The 20,363-nt window shown below is 41.0% G+C and overlaps 1 protein-coding gene and 1 long non-coding RNA gene across 6 annotated transcripts in view; both read left to right on the top strand.

The window, feature by feature from the left end:
• CNTFR (ciliary neurotrophic factor receptor) overlaps positions 1-13,057 on the top strand; it is a 572,233-nt gene extending 559,176 nt beyond the window's left edge. For 3 of the 5 annotated variants that reach the window (XM_089663456.1, XM_089663457.1, XM_089663458.1), the window contains one exon: positions 6,348-6,502. In XM_089663456.1, the coding sequence (XP_089519582.1) occupies positions 6,348-6,502 (155 nt within the window). Of the gene's footprint in view, positions 1-6,347; positions 6,503-11,682 lie in introns of those variants that run through there. The other 2 variants (XM_089663460.1, XM_089663459.1) reach the window with 1 other exon arrangement.
• Positions 13,058-14,271: 1,214 nt separating this feature from the next.
• On the top strand, positions 14,272-20,145 carry LOC149434732 (uncharacterized). Its single transcript, XR_016308632.1, has 2 exons — positions 14,272-18,660; positions 18,691-20,145. It is a non-coding gene; the product is annotated as an uncharacterized LOC149434732 (long non-coding RNA).
• The last annotated feature ends 218 nt before the right edge of the window (positions 20,146-20,363 follow it).

Raw genomic sequence — 20,363 nt, 5'->3', positions numbered from 1 at the left:
AACAAGACCAACCAGTAGCCAGTCAGATCAGTAGAACATTGAATGGCCAAGACCAACCAGTAGGTAGTCATAGCAGTAGAACATTAAATAGACAAGACCAACCAGTAGCCAGTCAGATCAGTAGAACATTGAATGGACAAGACCAGCCTGTAGACAACCAACTAGTAGAACGTCTAATAGACAAGACCACCTGTAGCCAATCAGATTAGTAAATCATTAATAAGACCAAAGTATCACTGTGAAGCCCAGACAGCCCACTTAATAAGGGTTTACTTAAGAAGAGAGAATATATCTTGTACCACAATGCAGAGACAGCAGTAGAGACCCAGCAAAAGGCTAATGTTTGAGGAGTGTGAGTAGCAGTCCCAAGGACAGGGTGTTTTCCAGGACACCTGAGGAGTGTGCCTATGCAATCAGGTCAGTAGAACATTAAATAGACAAGACCAACCTGTATCCAGTGTGATCCATAGAACATTAAATGGACAAGACCAACCTGTAGCCAATCTGATCAGTAGAACATTAAATGGACAAGACCAACCTGTAGCCAATCTGATCAGTAGAACATTGAATGAATAAGACCAACTTGTAGCCAATCTGATCGGTAGAACATTGAATGAATAAGACCAACCTATAGCCAATCAGATCAGTAGAACATTCAATGGACAAGACCAACCTATAGCCAATCAGATCAGTAGAACATTGAATGGACATGACCAACCTGCAGAGAACAGATCATTAGAACATTAAATGGAGAAAACCAACCTGTGGCCAATCAGATTTGTAGAACATTGAATGGACAAGACCAACCTGTAGCCAATCCGATCAGTACAACATTGAATGGACAAGACCAACCTGTAGCCAGTTAGATCAGTAGAACATTGAATGGACAAGACCAACCTGTAGCCAATCAGATCAGATCAGTAGAACATTGAATGGACAAGACCAACCTGTAGCCAATCAGATCAGATCAGTAGAACATTGAATGGTCAAGACCAACCTGTAGAGAACGAATCATTAGAACATTAAATGGAGAAAACCAACCTGTGGCCAATCAGATCAGTAGAACATTGAATGGACAAGACCAACCTGTAGCCAATCAGATCAGTAGAACATTGAATGAACAAGTCCAACCTGTAGCCAATCAGATCAGTAGAACATTGAATGGACAAGACCAACATTTAGCCAGTTAGATCAGAAGAACATTGAATGGACAAGACCAACCTGTAGCCAGTTAGATCAGTAGAACATTGAATGGACAAGACCAACCTGTAGCCAATCAGATCAGTAGAACATTGAATGGACAAGACCAACCTGTAGCCAGTCAGATCAGTAGAACATTGAATGGACAAGACTAACCTGTAGCCAGTTAGATCAGTAGAACATTGAATGGACAAGACCAACCTGTAGCCAATCAGATCAGTAGAACATTGAATGGACAAGACCAACCTGTAGAGAACCAGATCATTAGAACTTTAAATGGAGAAGACCAACCTGTGGACAACCAATTAGCAGAACATCCAACAGACAAGATCGCATGTAGCCAATGAGATTGGTAGAACATTATGCACAAGACCAACTCATTTCCAGTCAGACCATTAAAATAGTCAATAGACTGGACCAAGCTGTAGCCAATCAGATCATTAAAGTTTCAATGGAAAAGTTCACCCTTTGCAAATCAGATTAATAAAACATTTAATGGAAAAGATTCAGAATCAGATCAGTAGGACATTAAATACAAGAACAACCCACAGCCATCCAGCTCAGAGCAACCTATAAATATTAGATAACTGAAATACTCAAGGAGCACATTGTACATGTAGACAATTAAACCAGTAGAGCTTTGGTAACTACGAGTTACAACATAAAATTTATCTAATAAATTGTCCTGTGTAATATTTTTAATGGGTTTCATTCTGCCTGAACTTTGTGCCATTCGGCTTTTTGTTGTATGAAGATGTTTGCTCAGTGAGCCCCGGCAGCGATCCAAACTGTACATTTTCTTGTACGGTTTAGTAGCTGCAGTATCACCTAACAGGAAATTGGCCGTTTCCTAAATTAATTTCCATTTAAAAGCTCGCGCCTCCCCCTCCCCACTGCTCACCTCGCTCGCTTGCTGGGTAGGAGCTTTGGAGTGGAAGGGAACTTAGCAAGAAGGAAGCTATTTGAGCTCTGTAACAAGCCATATATCATAATTATCATCAGCCCTGCACTGTAATTGACTTAAGGGCCATCGGGGAAAATCCTGCTTTTTAGAGCAGAATGTGAACGACGTTCCCTGGGATGTAAATAACCGGATTTAGAATATGAATTATGTTCTCCAGAATGGGTTTTGTGAGCTCGGGAACATGAATGACTGGGCTCGAAATGGGAAACCTGCACTTAAATGAAGACGGATGTTGTTTGCAATGCAAATGATAACGGAGGACTTTGGAAACTTTCAATTTATAAAGTGTTTCATGGCCGCGCAGCTTGGGATTCTGGAATTACAAAGTGCGGTGGGAAAAAAAAAGCTTGCGCATGAAATCTAGGCGATAATTGTCTAGGTGGGCCTGGGGAAGGAAATTCCTGCCCCCCCCCCCCCTGTCGACAGTTATTAAAGTCCATCTGTTTCATGCTTAAAAGGAATGTTTTTAATGTATATCAAAGCCAAAACTTTTCTCCCTTTTTATTTCATATACAGCCGTTAGGGGTAAAAGCGAACCTTCCAATGGAAGATCTGGTTTTATGCAAGCTCCCTGCCCCCTCCAACACAGATGGCTTAAAAAAAGCCATTTTTCAAGCACCCATTACTCACTAAAAAATACTCACTTTGACCCCCAGCCTCCCTCCTACAGGCACAGATGATGTCATTGTGCCTCCTGGAAGAGATGGAAACTTGAAATCCCATGAGAATGCACTTGAGCTATAGGCTGGTGTTCACTCTCTTGGGATTTGGATCTCCTAGTTCTGCTAGGGAGGGGCAGTGAAATGACCCATGCCTCCAGGAAATGTTGGATGCTGGTTGCCATCGCTGACCTTCTTCTTGCAATGGAGGGTCAAATTTAAAGCTATTCTTGTTTTTGTTACTTATTCTCGTCCACTTTCTACCCTGTAGACACAACAGGAAGTGAGAGTAGATCTGTCCAAAGTGGGGGAATTCTCTTCTAAGCAAATTGTTACCAGAACAAATGTCCCCCATTGGAAAAATGTTTCCCTTGATTTCCCTTTTGATTTTCACATCCAGCTCTCATATCCAAGATGGCGGCAATAGGGGCCTGCAGCGATAAGCTGTGGACACCAGACACTAAGAAGTACCTGATTTTTGAAGCACCCATTACTCACTAAAAAATACTCACTTTGACCCCCAGCCTCCCTCCTACAGGCACAGATGATGTCATTGTGCCCCTGGAAGAGATGGAAACTTGAAATCCCATGAGAATGCACTTGAGCTATAGGCTGGTGTTCACTCTCTTGGGATTTGGATCTCCTAGTTCTGCTAGGGAGGGGCAGTGAAATGACCCATGCCTCCAGGAAATGTTGGATGGTGTTGCCATCGCTGACCTTCTTCTTGCAATGGAGGGTCAAATTTAAAGCTATTCTTGTTTTTGTTACTTATTCTCGTCCACTTTCTACCCTGTAGACACAACAGGAAGTGAGAGTAGATCTGTCCAAAGTGGGGGAATTCTCTTCTAAGCAAACTGTTACCAGAACAAATGTCCCCCATTGGAAAAATGTTTCCCTTGATTTCCCTTTTGATTTTCACATCCAGCTCTCATATCCAAGATGGCGGCAATAAGGGCCTGCAGCGATAAGCGGTGGACTCCAGACACTAAGAAGTACCTGATTTTTGAAGCACCCATTACTCACTAAAAAATACTCACTTTGAACCCCAACCTCCCTCCTACAGGCACAGATGATGTCATTGTGCCTCCTGGAAGAGATGGAAACTTGAAATCCCATGAGAATGCACTTGAGCTGGTGTTCACTCTCTTGGGATTTGGATCTCCTAGTTCTGCCAGGGAGGGGCAGTGAAATGACCCATTCCTCTAGGAAATGTTGGATGCTGGTTGCCATCGCTGACCTTCTTCTTGCAATGGAAGGTCAAATTTAAAGCTATTCTTGTTTTTGTTACTTATTCTCGTCTACTTTCTACCCTGTAGACACAACAGGAAGTGAGAGTAGATCTGTCCAAAGTGGGGGAATTCTCTTCTAAGCAAATTGTTACCAGAACAAATTTCCCCCATTGGAAAAATGTTTCCCTTGATTTCCCTTTTGATTTTCACATCCAGCTCTCATATCCAAGATGGCGGCAATAGGGGCCTTCAGCGATAAGCGGTGGACACCAGACACTAGGAAGTACCTGATTTTTGAAGCACCCATTACTCACTAAAAAATACTCACTTTGACCCCCATCCTCCCTCCTGCCCCTCCATTTGCCCGAGTTTCCAAATGGTAAGTCCACCCCTGCTTCCAGTTCTGCCAGGGAGGGGCAGTGAAATGACCCATGCCTCCAGGAAGTGTTGGATGCTGGTTGCCATCATTGACCTTCTTCTTGCAATGGAAGGTCAAATTTAAAGCTATTTATGTCTTCATGGAAAAATGTCTCCCTTGATTTCCCTTTGATTTTCACATCCGGCTCTCATATCCAAGATGGCGACAATAGGGACCTACAGCAATAAGCCGACCCAGCTGCAGGAAGACAGTGCTGGACACCAGACGCTAAGAAGTACCTGATTTTTGAAAGTCAGCAGCTACATTATTTGTAGCTGCTGACTTTTAATTAAAAAATTTAAAAAAAATAGGCTCAAGTTCCCCCTTAATGTCTTGGGACCACCTCGTCTCAGTATGTGAATATCTTTTTTGCATTCGTAATATTTTCAGAATGTGAAGAGATGTTCATATAGAGACAGCAGGTGGTCCCACAACATTAAGATATTTATCATTTTTATTTATCTTTTTAATTATATTTTTGGGGGTTCTCTGAGATTTTTATACAGGCAACGGATATTGCAACATTTATTCTATTTTTTTTTTACTTTTTGTTACATTGTTTATTGCCCGGATCGCAATTATGTTTATTACCAATTCATGTTTACTGTTGAGTGGACAATACAGTGTTATTTATTATATTTATTGGTTATTGACTATAGCACCAAACTATCTATATCTTTAGCTCTGGTTTTGTTGAGAGCACACAAATGCGATTAGCATGGCTCTCCGTCCTTCTCCAGCTACTAGCAACAAAAACCTGATAGGGGTTCAAACCCCTCGTCACAGTATCCAAAATGAAATACAAACATTTTTATGGCTTTTTAATACATTTTGATCGATCTACTGATCCTTATGCAGGCCATAGACGGGGAGAGAAACGGCCGATTTTTCTTTTAAAAAACGAAAAATCGGTCGTTCAAGCGGCCGACGTTACCAGCAATGGTAAAAAAAATCGGCCGATTTTCATCCCGTCTACAGCCGGCAAAAAGTGTCCCTGCCGAGAGCTCTGCTATTTCTTTGACAGTTCTTTGAAATTTATAGCGGTTGCAACAATGTATCTATTTGTATCCATTTAGGATACAGATGTTTTTATTCGGAAACAAATAGATACAATGTTGCAACCGCTGTAAATGTCAAGGAACTGTCAAAGAAATAGCGGAGCTCTCTGCAGGGACACTTTTTGCCGTACTGGAATTCCTCTTATTTTTCATCCTTCTTCTTCATCATCATCCTCTTCTTCTACTTCTTCTTCCTCTTCTTCTTCATCATCATCATCATCATCCTCTTCTTCTTCTTCTTCTTCTTCCTCTTCTTCTTCTTCTTCATCATCATCCTCTTCTTCTTCTTCTTCATCATCATCCTCTTCTTCTTCATCATCATCCTCTTCTTCTTCTTCTTCCTCTTCTTCATCATCATCATCATCCTCATCATCCTCTTCTTCTTCTTCATCATCATCCTCTTCTTCTTCATCATCATCCTCTTCTTCTTCTTCATCCTCTTCTTCTTCCTCTTCTTCTTTTTGTCTTCCTCTTGCAGGTCACTGCTCATGCGCAGATTTTTTATCGGTAGAAAATCGGCCGATTTGCCCATCAATGCCGCCAAAATCGGCCGTTTTTTTTTCCAACTTTACCGATAAAAAAATCAGTCAAAATACCGAAAAACGGCCGAACAAATAGCCTACTAACGATCCGAAAATCGGCCGATTTTATTTTCGGCCGAAAAATCGGCCGATTTTCGACCCATCTATGGCCTGCATTAGTCACACGTAATGTTTGCTAAATGTCCGTGGAATAATGCATGCAGTGCGATTGCCAGGTGTGTGTACGATGTCTAGACAGCGAGCTGTGTTATAACCTCTTGTTTTTTATCTCTTTCAGAAACCACAACGACAATCACAACAACGACCACGACGACTTATATGACACCTCCAACTACCAAGGCGTGCGATCCAGAGCCTACAGAAAACTCAGGCCGAGTATCCTGGCCCTCTCTATTGTTATTGGTTCCAGTTGGGATTTTACTTATGTGGTAAGAGTTCCTCATTCCACCATTGATAATGTCATTGTGCCGCCCAATCATGTTGTACAAATTTAGAGAAGAAAATTAGAGCTACAAGCCATAGGGATTAAAAGGTCCCTTGATCGGCGCAACGACCAATCAAGAGACAGCTCTACTTCACACTGCAAAATGACACGTGACGTGGCATTCGATCAAGGTGTCACTACATTTTACCTGAGTGGCTGTACTTACCTCTCCTTGTGACCTCCTGTGCACCCTAGTGTCATCAAGTGTGCTCCACTAAGCCCATGTCATCTAGTGACTCAGAATGACCTCCTGTGTGTCCCAGCTTCATTCTGTGACCCCAGTGTACCCCGTGTTCCTTGTGACTCCAATGCATCTGAGAGCATCATATGTCATCCAGTTACTCATAGTGTATCCTGTGCTTCTTCATGACATCTGTGGCTCCACATAGTCACTGGTATGCTCCGTAGCTGTCAGGCCTGTTATGGTCAACCACTTTCTTCTGCCTGGTACAGTAGATATGGACCTTCTTCCTTGATGGTAGTTAGCTCTTGAAAAGACCCTACACCAAGATATAGATGCTGAGAGCACCAATCCCTATGGCTTGGTGTTCTCATTCTTTCCTTCCTCCTTCCATGCCCACTGGGGATCCATGAAGCAGTAGAGAACTGCCATGAGATCGAAGACCTCCTGATCTCCTACCTAAATCTCTACACCAATAAACTAATGAAGCTGCCAACATCCAATCATATACCTAATGATCTCAAATGGAAAATCACAAAATGTGATGTGGTGTACATCACATTTTGTGTATTCCATTAGAGAACTGCCATATTATAACAATTATTCAGTACAGTTGGATTACCAAACTTTGAGTCCAGTGCTCCACCACTGCAATTCCTCAATGAAATGCCTGCTGCACTCCATCATCAATGCTGATAATGCCTCACAACTAGAGATGAGCGAATCGAACCAGTCGAAGTGGAATTTGTTTTGAATTTCAGGAAAAATTTGATTCGCGTCGAATCCGAATATTTGCATAATTCGGGTGCGCGAATCGGATTTTTCCCGATCAGCCGGCAAAAGTGTCCCTGCAGAGAGCTCCGCTATTTCTGACAGTTCTCTGACAGTTCCTTCACATTTACAGCGGTTGAAACATTGTATCTATTTGTTTCCATTTAGGATACAGATGTTTTTATTCGGAAATAAATAGATACAATGTTTCAACCGCTGTACATGTGAAGGAACTGTCAGAGAACTGTCAGAAATAGCGGAGCTCTCTGCAGATACACTTTTTGCTGTACTGGAATACTTCTTCTTTTCATTCTTCTTTTCATTCTTCTCATTCTTCTTTTCATTCTTCTTCTCATTCTTCTTTTCATTCTTCTTCTTCTTTTCATTCTTCTTTTCATTCTTCTCATTCTTCTTTTCTTCTTCATGAAAAGAAGAATGAGAAGAAGAATGAAAAGAAGAATGAGAAGAATGAAAAGAAGAATGAAAAGAAGAAGAAGAATGAAAAGAAGAATGAGAAGAATGAAAAGAAGAATGAAAAGAAGAATGAGAAGAATGAAAAGAAGAAGAATGAAAAGAAGAAGAAGAATGAAAAGAAGAAGAATGAAAAGAAGAAGAAGAATGAAAAGAAGAATGAAAAGAAGAAGAAGAATCTTTTCATTCTTCTCATTCTTCTTTTCATTCTTCTTTTCATTCTTCTTCTTCTTCTTTTCATTCTTCTTCTTCTTTTCATTCTTCTTTTCATTCTTCTTCTTCTTCTTTCATTCTTCTCATTCTTCTTTTCATTCTTCTTCTTCTTCTTTTCATTCTTCTTCTTCTTTTCATTCTTCTTTTCATTCTTCTTCTTCTTCTTCTTTTCATTCTTCTTCTTCTTTTCATTCTTCTTTTCATTCTTCTTCTTCTTCTTTTCATTCTTCTTCTTCTTTTCATTCTTCTTCTTCTTCTTTTCATTCTTCTTCTTTTCATTCTTCTTCTTCTTTCATTCTTCTTCTTCTTCTTTTCATTCTTCTTTTCATTCTTCTCATTCTTCTTCTCATTCTTCTTTTCATTCTTCTTTTCATTCTTCTTTTCATTCTTCTTCTCATTCTTCTTTTCATTCTTCTTCTTCTTCTTTTCATTCTTCTCATTCTTCTTTTCTTCTTCATGAAAAGAAGAATGAAAAGAAGAATGAAAAGAAGAAGAATGAGAAGAAGAATGAAAAGAAGAATTAGAAGAATGAAAAGAAGAATTAGAAGAATGAAAAGAAGAATGAGAAGAAGAATGAAAAGAAGAATGAAAAGAAGAATGAAAAGAAGAATGAGAAGAATGAAAAGAAGAATGAAAAGAAGAAGAAGAAGAATGAAAAGAAGAAGAATGAATGAAAAGAAGAATGAAAAGAAGAATGAGAAGAATGAAAAGAAGAAGAAGAATGAAAAGAAGAATGAAAAGAAGAATGAGAAGAATGAAAAGAAGAATGAGAAGAATGAAAAGAAGAAGAAGAAGAATGAAAAGAAGAAGAAGAATGAAAAGAAGAATGAAAAGAAGAAGAAGAATCTTTTCATTCTTCTCATTCTTCTTTTCATTCTTCTTCTTCTTTTCATTCTTCTTTTCATCCTACTTCTTATTCTTCTTCTTCATCCTCATCCTCTTCTTCTTCTTCTGAGGATGAAGAAGAAGAAGTAGGATGAAAATAAGAAGAATTCCAAGCCGGCAAAAAGTGTATCTGCAGAGCTCCGCTAAGTGTATCTGCAGAGCTCAGCGGTTGAAACATTGTATCTATTTGTTTCCATTTATGGAAACAAATAGATACAATGTTTCAACCGCTGTATGGAGTGAATGTCAGAGAACTGTCAGAAATAGGCTATAAATTCGCATCGAATCGAATTTCTTCCTCAAATTCGGCGAATCAGCCGAATCGAATTTTTGAATAATTCGCTCATCTCTACTCACAACCCTCAGGTACAGTTTATATGGACCCTCTTCATTGACAGCAGTTAGATTTTGATAATACTGTATACTACACTACTGAAGCACCAGGTTGGTTGAGCGGCACCTCATCTTCCCTCTGAGACTGGGCTCACACCTCTGAATGGAGCATAGGCACCTGCTCCATCAACTGCACAGATGGGGGGGAAACTTTCTACCTTCCGGCTTGGACCGGCACTACAAGTTTTGCATTGATCACCAAGAAACTGTGTCCTGAGGGATATGATTTGCAGTGGCACAAACTTGTTCATAAAATTATAAGTGACGAGAATTGCACATGTGTGTATCAGGATTAGACTGTACCAGGGGCAGACTGACCATTTAGCCACTCGGGCACTTCCTGAGGGCCTGGGGTCAGTAGGGGGCCCCATGAGATGGCCCTGGTACCTTTCATAGGCTTTTTTGGGTGTGGTTCGAGTGTGGGCAGGGACACAAGGGCCTCACGATTTCCTATTTCCCGGGGGCCCCATGAGTTGTCAGTCCACCCCTGGACTGTACTTAATAACCCCTCGCCTACCAGCCACTTATACCCCCTTCCTGCCCAGGCCAATTTTTAGCTTTCAGCGCTGTTGCACTTTGAATGACAATTGTGCGGTCATGCAACACTGTACCCATATGACATTTTTATCATTCTTTTCACACAAATAGATCTTTCTTTTGGTTGTATTTACTTGCCGCTGGGTGTTTTATTTTTTGCGCTATAAACAAAAAAAAGCACAAAATGTGAAAAAAAAGTTTTTCTTTGCTTCTATTATAAAATGTTGTAAACAGGTAATTTTTCTCCTTCACTAATGTGTGTTGATGAGGCTGCACAGATGGGCACTGATGAGGTGGCATAGATAGGCAGCACTGATGGGCACTAATTGGCAGCACTGATGGGCACTGATGAGGTGGCATGGATCGGCAGCACTGATGGGCACTGATAGGAGGCATTGATAGGAGGCATTGATAGGAGGCACTGATAGGCGGCACTGATGAGCTGGCACTGATGATGATGCACTGATGGGTGGCACTGATGGGCAGCACTGATGGGCACTAATTGGCAGCACTGATGGGCACTGATGAGGTGGCATGGATCGGCAGCACTGATGGGCACTGATAGGAGGCATCGATAGGAGGCATTGATAGGAGGCATTGATAGGAGGCACTGATAGGCGGCACTGATGAGCTGGCACTGATGATGATGCACTGATGGGTGGCACTGATGGGCAGCACTGATGGGTGACACTAATGGGCACAGGTGGGTGGCACTGATGGGCACAGGTGGGTGGCACTGCTGGGCACAGGTGGGTGGCACTGATGGGCACAGGTGGGCGGCTCTGATGGGAACAGGTGGGTGGTACTGATAGGTACAGGTGGGTGGCACTGATGGGTACAGGTGGGTGGCACTGATGGGCACAGGTGGGTGGAACTGCAGGTCACAGGTGGATGGCACTGATGGGCACAGGTGGGCAGCACTGCTTGGCACTAATCCATCAGTGTGCTGATGATCAGTGCCGATCGCTTCTCTTCAATTGCCTGTTATCGGCGGTACTTTCCTCATTCTGTTACAGCGTGAGGAAAGTGCAGCCGATAACCGGCACTGCATTTCTCCGGTGATCTGCTGTGTCATTGGACACAGCTGATCACGTGGTAAAAGGCCGCTGTGATTGGCCATTTACCGTATCACACAGTAGGACACAGGGATCACCTGCGACGCCAGGTGCTCACCGCTGGGGGCGTGTTCTGGAATGACATCCATGGACGTTGTCCCAGAACCAGACAACCACGCTGTAGCCGTCTTTCGGCTATATCGCGGTAGGGAAGACAACTGTTAGTAATAAGTTATATTTTCAAATTTGCTTGGTGTTCTTTTAATGTTGACCTAAATTAAAATGTTAAATACTAAAAACAAAATACATTATTTAGTAGATAAATTACTAAATATACAAACAATATAAAAATATAGATAAAAATGTTATCCCTAAATTAAAATAAAGCTTTTACAGTTTTGGAGTTAAGTTACCATTAAAAGAATAAATTATTTTAAAAGTGCAGTTGTCTTTATTTATTTTTTGATAATTCCTGAAGGTTTTCTGTAAAATGAACAAAAAATATGTAGTGTTGCAGAAAAATCCGTTTTCTGAAATCTATGTCTGTAAACTTTCAATAATGTACCTTTGAAATGTAAAAATCTGAAAAGCTTACACAATTCTTTTTCTTCTTTTTTTTCAGATTCCTTGGTTGGATTTTCACAAAAAAAAAGTATTTCAATATTTTTCTCTATTTTGCACATGTTAAGGAGGATACAACTTATTTTCATTTTATCTTCATTGGTTATAAATTTTTATTTTCCTTGGAATGGACAAATTCGCCTGAAAAAAAAAAATGGAACATTGCAATGCCCAGCAATTAAAAGAAAAAAAAAATATAGAAAAAACAATGGATAAAACAAAACACACAACGTAAGATAAAACTGAACAGTAATAACACTGCTTGGATATAATTCTGCCAAAACAAGGAGTGCTTTATTGAAAGCAAACCAAATGTACACATTGCACAGCGTTCTCGTGGGCAGCTGGACAAACTCACTATTTTTGAAAACTTTCTGGATGATGGGGCGCTAAAATGTCATAGGATCATACAGCTATACCACCATGCCAAAGACAACTTCTAGAGTTTTACCCACAATGCTGTGCTTTCTCACATACAGCATAAATCAACGCCGCTTCTTTCTTAAGCAGAGAGAAAAAAAAAACTTGGAAATGATCCTTATGGAATGTTCTGAGCCACAGATCAATTATCACTCTATTGACGTTCCTGGAACCGCACGCGCCTTTCTTTTTTGATGCTTTTTCTCTTTTTTTGCCAAATGGGAAGACTTTGCACATCTTAATTTTCACCTTCGTTGAGTTGTTGGTTAAGACTTTGAAGGAGGAATCTCCTTACCCACAAATTTGATACCACATGACAAAAGTGTCGATGTTGTGGCTGGTACCGTGTCTCAAGGCAAACAATCTATTGAAATTGGTCTGGGAAGATATGGACATTCCCTGACGCTGCTGTGAGCTTCTTTAGGAGGTGAACATTTTTATTATGAACAGTGAACAATCAACCTGTTTCATCGGAAGACTTTTTCATACATTTCTGAAACTTATTTCCCCCCGTTGTGGGTTTAAAAATGTAACATCAACTCAGAACACAATGCTGCACTGATCTTATTTTCATGCAGGACTTCAGACAAAAATGCTACATCACTATGTTCCTTTTTTATGCCAAACACAATGTGTTAAGGTTCAGTAGATTTTGTCCAATCAAAACGTCTGGTCAAAAAAAAAAAATCAGAGCTGATAAATCAGTCCTATACTCTTGTTATAGAAGTCTTGTGACATCACTGAATTTGTATTGGAATTTTCAAGTCTTTGGAAGTTGTAGGCGTAATGTCGGTGCCCTTTGTGGTACCCTGTAAAAACACCTGTACAAAAAAAAGATCCTTTCATTCAAAACCAATATGCAAGTTACATTCTAGTTCATAAATATTTTTTGGAAGCAAAATTTAAAACAAATGAGCATTATTTCTTATAATCCATAAAATAACTTTTATGGTGTATACTCTTGTAATAGAAGTCTTGTGTCATCACTGAATTTTGATAGGAAGTCTTTGGAAGTTGATGGGGTAATATAGGTGCCCTTTGCTGTACCCTGTAAACACCTGTGCAGAAAAAAGATCTACGATTCAAAGCAAATATGCAGGTTACTTTTTAGTTCAGAAATACTTTTTTTGGGGGAAGCAACATCTAAAACAAACATTATCTCTTATAATTAATAAAACTTCTATGGTGTATATACTATATATATATATATATATATATATATATATATATACTCACCCGCCACTTTATTAGGTACACATAGCTAGTACTGGGTTGGACCCCCTTCTGCTGTCAGAACTGACTAATAGTCTATGGCATATATTCAAGGTGTTGGAAACATTCCTCAGAGATTTTGGTCTGTATGGACATGAGTGACTGTTGCCTTTCTATCATCTGGGAACCAGTCTGCCCATTCTCCTCTAACCTCTGACCCCAACAAGGCATTTTCCTCCACACAACTGCCGTTCACTGGATATTTTCTCTTTTCGGACCATTCTATGTAAACCCTAGAGATGGTTGTGCATGAAAATCCCAGTAGATCAGCAGTTTTTGAAATACTCAGACCATATCATCTGGCAACAACAACCATGCCACGTTCAAAGTCACTTAAATCCCCTTTCTTCCCCATTCGGATGCTTGGTTTGAACCTCAGTAAGTTGTCCTCACCAATGCATTTAGGCATTAGTTGGCTGATTAGCAATTTGTGTTACCAAGTGACTGAACAGGTGAACCTAATAAAGCGGTCGGTGATGTATATATGTGTGTGTGTATGTATCTATATATACATACATACACTAAAGTATACTACTGTACAGTACAAAAAACTGATTTTCTCTACTTAAAGGTTAAGTTTCTCTTTATAATAGTGTGTGAATAAATGGGAATATTGTAAACAGCGCTCTCAACCCTTAAATAAATCAAAATAAAATTAAATCAAATTAACAAATATATAAATAAATTATATATATAAATAAACATAAGAAAAAAACAAAAAAGAAAAAAAGCTGCCACCAAATAAATAAAGTGCCGAAATATTTTGCCAAAAAATTAGTGAAATATCAAAGCAATCAATTGTTTTGATATTTCACTAATTCTTTTTCACTAATTTTTTTGGCACAATATTTTGGCACTTTATTTATTTGGTGGCAGCTTTTTTTATATATGTTTTTTCTCTTATGTTTATTTATATATATAATTTATTTATATATATATTTGTTATTTTGGTTTAATTTAATTTTGATTTATTTAAGGGTTGAGAGTGCTGTTTATGGTATTCCCATTTATTCACACATTGTTTAATTTTGTTTAAAATAGCGGCTCCAATTATAATTTATAATTTGAAATTTGATGGTTTTCACGTCAGTGTGGCACCATGTCGTAGGCCATTTGATGGATTAATTTGTCAATTTATAATATTGATATCATATCCATTTTTTTTTTGCTTATATACAGAATCTTCTTTATAATAAATGCACATAATTTTGCAAGAAATTGCAAAGCATTGTGCCCTTGAGGAGTGAATCATGCCGATTTCAAATTTGACAGTTGCTGTGGGGGAGAAGACCCCCCACATGCTGTCAAGGGTGTTGCATAGCCCAGGGGCGGACTGACAACTCATGGGGCCCCCGGGCAATAGGGGATCATGGGGCCCTTGTGTCCTTGCCCAAACTCAAACCACACCCAAAAAAGCCTATGAAAGGTACCAGGGGCATCTCATGGGGCCCCCTACTGACCCTGGGCCCTCAGGCAGTGCCCGAGTGCTCGAATGGTCAGTCCGCCTCTGGCATAGCCACATGTTACACCCTAAATACAAGTGTAACATGTTGCTAAAGGTGGAGATAGCCTTTAAATTAACTGTTAGATAGGGATCAAAAAAATGATTGTCCCTGATAAACTGAATGAATGCTTGATTTAAAGGATTAGTCCACTGCCTGAGATATAAAGGGGTTTATTTACTAAAGCTGGAGAGTCCAAAATCAGACTCCCTTCTGCATAGAAACCAATCAGCTTCCAGGTTTCATTGCCAAAGCTTCATTGAACAAGCTGAGGTTAGAAGCTGATTGGTTTCTATGCAGAAGGGAGTCTGATTTTGGACTCTCCAGCTTTAGTAAATAAACCCCAAAATGTCACTCTTGAATAGAGGACTGAATCATTCCTATTTCCTATATCTCTCACAGACTTGATTAGCAAGATCCTTGCACTTTTTCAGGTCTGTTCATCCAACGTTTCCAGGTCTGATCTTCTAGCATAGCAATTCCAATGTTCCTGTGGAATTTCTATTTATGTAACATTTAAGAATGCAGCAGAAGCAAGGAGACCATCCCTGGCTGCAGCAGAAAGAGTGGGATTCTGTGGTAGGAGAAGACTTGGTCATTCACATACGGAGATCTTTCCACTGGACCAACAGATGGATATAGAAAGTATAAATCCAATAAAATCCCCTAATACCCTGAAACATGAGTTTTGAATGGATTAGCTCAATTAACTTTTAATTGGTACGACCTATAAATTTGGACTGTGGCCAGCTGTAGCTGAAAACATCCCAGGGGTGAAATCCTTTGCTTGTTTTCTGGTGTTTATTTTGGGTGATCTTATTTAGAAGGATTAAAAAAAGAACAGAAATTATGCCGACAAAGTGAGGAGAACGATTTCTGGCTTTCAAATGGAAGGTTTAGGATTTGGAAGATTAATAGAAACATAAGAGTACCGTCATCCGATACAATGTATAATTCTGATTGACTGATCTGATACATTGTACATACTAGGGGCGGACTGACAACTCATGGGGCCCCCGGGCAATAGGGGTCATGGGGCCCCTGTGTCCTTGCCCAAACTAAAAAAAGCCTATGAAAAAGGTACCAGGGGCATCTCATGGGGCCCCCTACTGACCCCGGGCCCTCGGGCAGTGCCCGAGTTTCCAAATGGTCAGTCCGCCCCTGATACCCCATGTTCCTTCTGAGAGCATCATATGTCATCCAGTTACTCATAGTGTATCCTGTGCGTCTTCATGACACCTGTGGCTCCACACAGTCACTGATATGCTCCGTAGCTGTCAGGCCTGGTACGATCCACCACGGGCCCTCGGGCAGTGCCCAAGTTTCCAAATGGTCAGTCCGCCCCTAGTACATACCCCCCCCCACCGAGGTATACTGACACTCACATATTCTTGGACACCTGATGATGACATCTATTATTTGGCCAAGAGTATGTGGATCTCCCACCAAATGATAGGGTTCAGGTGTATCCAGTGAAGAGTTCTGTTCGGACAAAGTTATAGTATCAGTTTGGAGAAGACACTTTTCTGTCCCAGCCATAAAGAAAGGGTTTGAATTAGTTTGGTGTGAAGGATATTGAGTGACCTGACCCCCGCCCTACAGAACACCTTTGAGATCAACTGGAAAACTGATTGCGAGCAGGATACTGTCATCCAACATCAATGCCTGACCTCATAAATGCTCTTGTGGCTAAGGCTATGTTCACATCTGTGCGGGTGGTGCCTCTGCGGATCCGCATGAAAATCCGTGCAGCCGCACCACCCGCACAGAGAATTGCGGACCCGCAGGTGGGTGCAATTAGTTCTAACGGCACGCCACCAGCACTGGAAAACGCAACCGTACTGGGAACCGAGGTTCCCGTGTGGGATGTGTTTTCAGAAGAAGAGCAGGGACTTCTTCCCTGCGTGTCACGGGGCACGGGAGTCCATTCACATGAATGGGCTCTCGTGCCCAGGAGCGGACTGACCATTTGGAAACTCGGGCACTGCCCGAGGGCCCGGGGTCAGTAGGGAGCCCCATGAGATGCCCCTGGTACCTTTTTCATAGGATTTTTTGAGTTTGGGCAAGGACAAAGGGGTCCCATGATCTCCTATTGCCTGGGGGCCCCATGAGTTGTCAGTCCGCTCCTGCTCGTGCCTGCGCAGAACGTGGCCCGCACGGCTATTGATGTTGAACCATATATATGAACCTAGGGTAAATGAGTGTCGAATCCCACAGGCACACTCCAAAATCTTGTATGAAGCCTTTCCAGAGGGGTGAAGGATAAAAAAATGGCAAAGATGGGTCAACTCCATATTGCCACAGTTTTTGATTGGGATTTCCAACATACTCATACAGCTGTAATGGTCAGGTGTCCACAAACTGTTGGCCATATTGTGTTTTTTGAAGAAAAATAAAAACTTTCTTTACTGATATACAGTGAATTGCCTTAAAGGATAAGTTCGACTTTTTTGATAAATCGAGGTAGGGAAAGCTTTGTGATAATCCAGCTTAGCTTTTACAATGTACACTATGGAATATTGGTCAGGCATGTCCAAACGTGATGACAGGGCCTTCAGGGTTCTGACAACTCTTATATAACTTGCAATGCCTATTCTGGATATTTCCATTGATGTTGTACTGCACTGTAGTCACAGACACTAAAAATTGGATTCATTGCTCACTTGTCATAGGTCTGTTACTTCTAAAAGAAAAACTCTTAAAAAAAGTTGCCTGTAAAAGAAGATTCTTAAAACGCACCTCTCTGGTGGGAATTGGGCCCTGAAAAGCAACAACCCACAGCAGAATCTTCACATCTGATATACTCTGGAATGTGTAAAACACATATTGTTTCACAATGGCTGTACTCATGGGCCCCTTCATCATTACTTTGTATTGTGGTGATGCAGGGGCAGGTGGATGGAATCACATTGTCCAAGCATCCGGCAAACTCGGAAGGAGATCAGATGTTGAGATTCTGCTGAAGGCCATAACTTTTATAGAGAGCAAAGACTCATTTCCTGCCAGAGGGGTAAGTATTGAGTCATGTGCAGGCAACTTTATTTACAAGGCCTTGTAAACTGATGAAGCAGTAACAAAGGGGGCAAGGTAGGTGTGTGTCATGTATAAACTCAACTTCCATTCCTTTGATGTAATCTTCTCATCTTCCCATCTGTTCCCTGAAGGTCAAAATTTGACAAACATCTGGGAAATTCTTCCTCCCCATTCTAGGTCCTAGACCAGCTATTCTCAACTGGGATTCCGTGTAGCCCTAGGATTCCTCCAGAGGTTGCTGGGGTAGGGGGGGTCCTTGGATAATTTACGTCTTGTTTAATAGTGCCTACATAGTTCCAGGACCAATGACACTTGGCAAAGTCAGCTGCATGACACCAGTGATCTTTAAGCTGTCTGTAAGGGTAACATTCTGACCACCACTGGCCATGGTTGTAAGGGATCATTTGTCCCACTGACCCCCAATGAACTGCTTTTAGCAGGGGTTCCCCAAGACCTGATGATTAATTTAAAGGCTCCTCTGGGCTAAAAAGGTTGAGAAAGGCTGTCCTAGACCCTGAAGGTTGAGAAAGGCTGTCCTAGACCCTGAAGGTTGAGAAAGGCTGCCCTAGACCCTGAAGGTTGAGAAAGGCTGTCCTAGACCCTGAAGGTTGAGAAAAGCTGTCTTAGACCCTGAAGGTTGAGAAAGGCTGTCGTAGACCCTGAAGGTTGAGAAAGGCTGTCCTAGACCCTGAAGGTTGAGAAAGGCTGTCCTAGACCCTGAAGGTTGAGAAAGGCTGTCCTAGATCCTGAAGGTTGAAAAAAGGCTGTCCTAGACCCTGAAGGTTGAGAAAGGCTGTCCTAGACCCTGAAGTCCACAAGTCTATATACTGTGGAAGTCTCTATAGAAGTCTTCAAAGCTTATGGTGTTGGTAGAACCTGCAGGAGATTCCAGAAGTAGACCACACGATAACAGGCAGATCGGAAGACAAGAGTACCTGTAATTATTTACCACATTTGATTCCCCTTGCTCCAACAATCTACACTATCTTTGTTTGTCTGGATTTTCAAAATGAACTAGATTTTGTACCTTCAAACTAGTGCAACTCCAAAGTCGTGTGATTTCCATTACGACTTGGATGCGACGTTACACTCTCTGGCACTCAAGTCACATCAAAGTAGTGCAGGAACCTTCGTAAAGTCGCTGCGCCTTTAAGTCGCATAGATTGTAACGGGTTCAATTAAAATCAATGGGTTGAGACTTTGTGTTCAAAGTCACGTGACTAGTGTAAACGTAGCCTTAAAGTCCTGTTCTTTTCTTCTTCTTTTTTTTCTAGAAAAGTCCTGTTATCAACCAATGCACTCAATTATTCTTTTTGTCCTTTGATACTAAAATATGCCTGACTGCTATTCGGAGGTTGCAATATATGCCGCTTGGCATGAAGTAGTTGGGAATCGTAGCTGCCAGTAGTTCAGATTTCAAAGCCAAGATATAATTAGGCTACCTGTGCAAATAGCTAATAATTTCGGGCAATAATAATTTTAATAATATAAGAACGGGAATGACTCACTTGTTGGATAGATCATTAGGCACCTTCCCTAGGGGTCTTGCGACTAAGAAAAGTTCCCATGTTGGCCTCCTACCATGGCTATAACTAGACATGGCTGCCTTGGGCAAACTTCAATTATGACACCCGTTTGAGCTTGGTGCTTCTCTTACTACTCATGCCCACGTGTGGCACGGTGGTGAATACAGCCCATCCATCCACAACTTCAGTCTTTTTCTCAAACCCAAAATTTCCTTCAATATACAGAAATTATATAATTAGTGACCGCACATCATTTTTTACGGTTCTTTTGCGCCAAAACTCATGAACTGCCCGAAGAAACGGTCAGTTGCTTCCATTAGCAAGTCTTTACTATAACAGAGCTAGGACTGATATCCCTTCAGTATTAATGCCTGTGTTCACATTTTTGTACATTCGTTCATGCCCCGGCCTCGTTATCGGTCAACTCTGTACTATAAAGTTCGTACCGGAACAGACAGCGCAGGACCAGAATGTAGCAGTGTTGAGGTTCCCTCGGCCGCCTTCCATCCTTCCGAAAACCGCCATATTTTGTACAATGGCTCCTCTTCCTTGCAGATTCAGTATTTAATACCGTTCGTCCTAGTATTAAAAAAAAATCAAATGTAAAAAAAAAAAACAATGACACAAATGATGTTAACATGCTGTATTTGAATTTTTTATAGATGTATATAAAATGAGAGTTTGTTCATTAAATGTGATCATTTCATGAAATGCGTGTTGTGGTTTTTTTGGGGGGGTTTTTTGGCTGCAAGTGGAAACACAGGTAACAGCATCTTGTAGCCACAGCTAGATTTTACATCTGTCATGGACTCGAGGGTCAGTATTGTCTAGTTCACATCTCCTCCCGTTGTGAGGAAGTCTTAGGTCCCTGATCTGGACGCTGATTGCCACTGAGCAAGCGAATGGCTGGTCTGTGTCGCACACAGACA

Source organism: Staurois parvus, unplaced genomic scaffold, assembly GCF_062004578.1.
Source record: "Staurois parvus isolate SC_StPar_1 unplaced genomic scaffold, SC_StPar_1.0 ptg001691l, whole genome shotgun sequence".
Taxonomy (NCBI): Eukaryota; Metazoa; Chordata; class Amphibia; order Anura; family Ranidae; genus Staurois; species Staurois parvus.
Note: the sequence above shows the minus strand (reverse complement) of the source record. Positions and strands in the feature narration are given on the sequence as shown.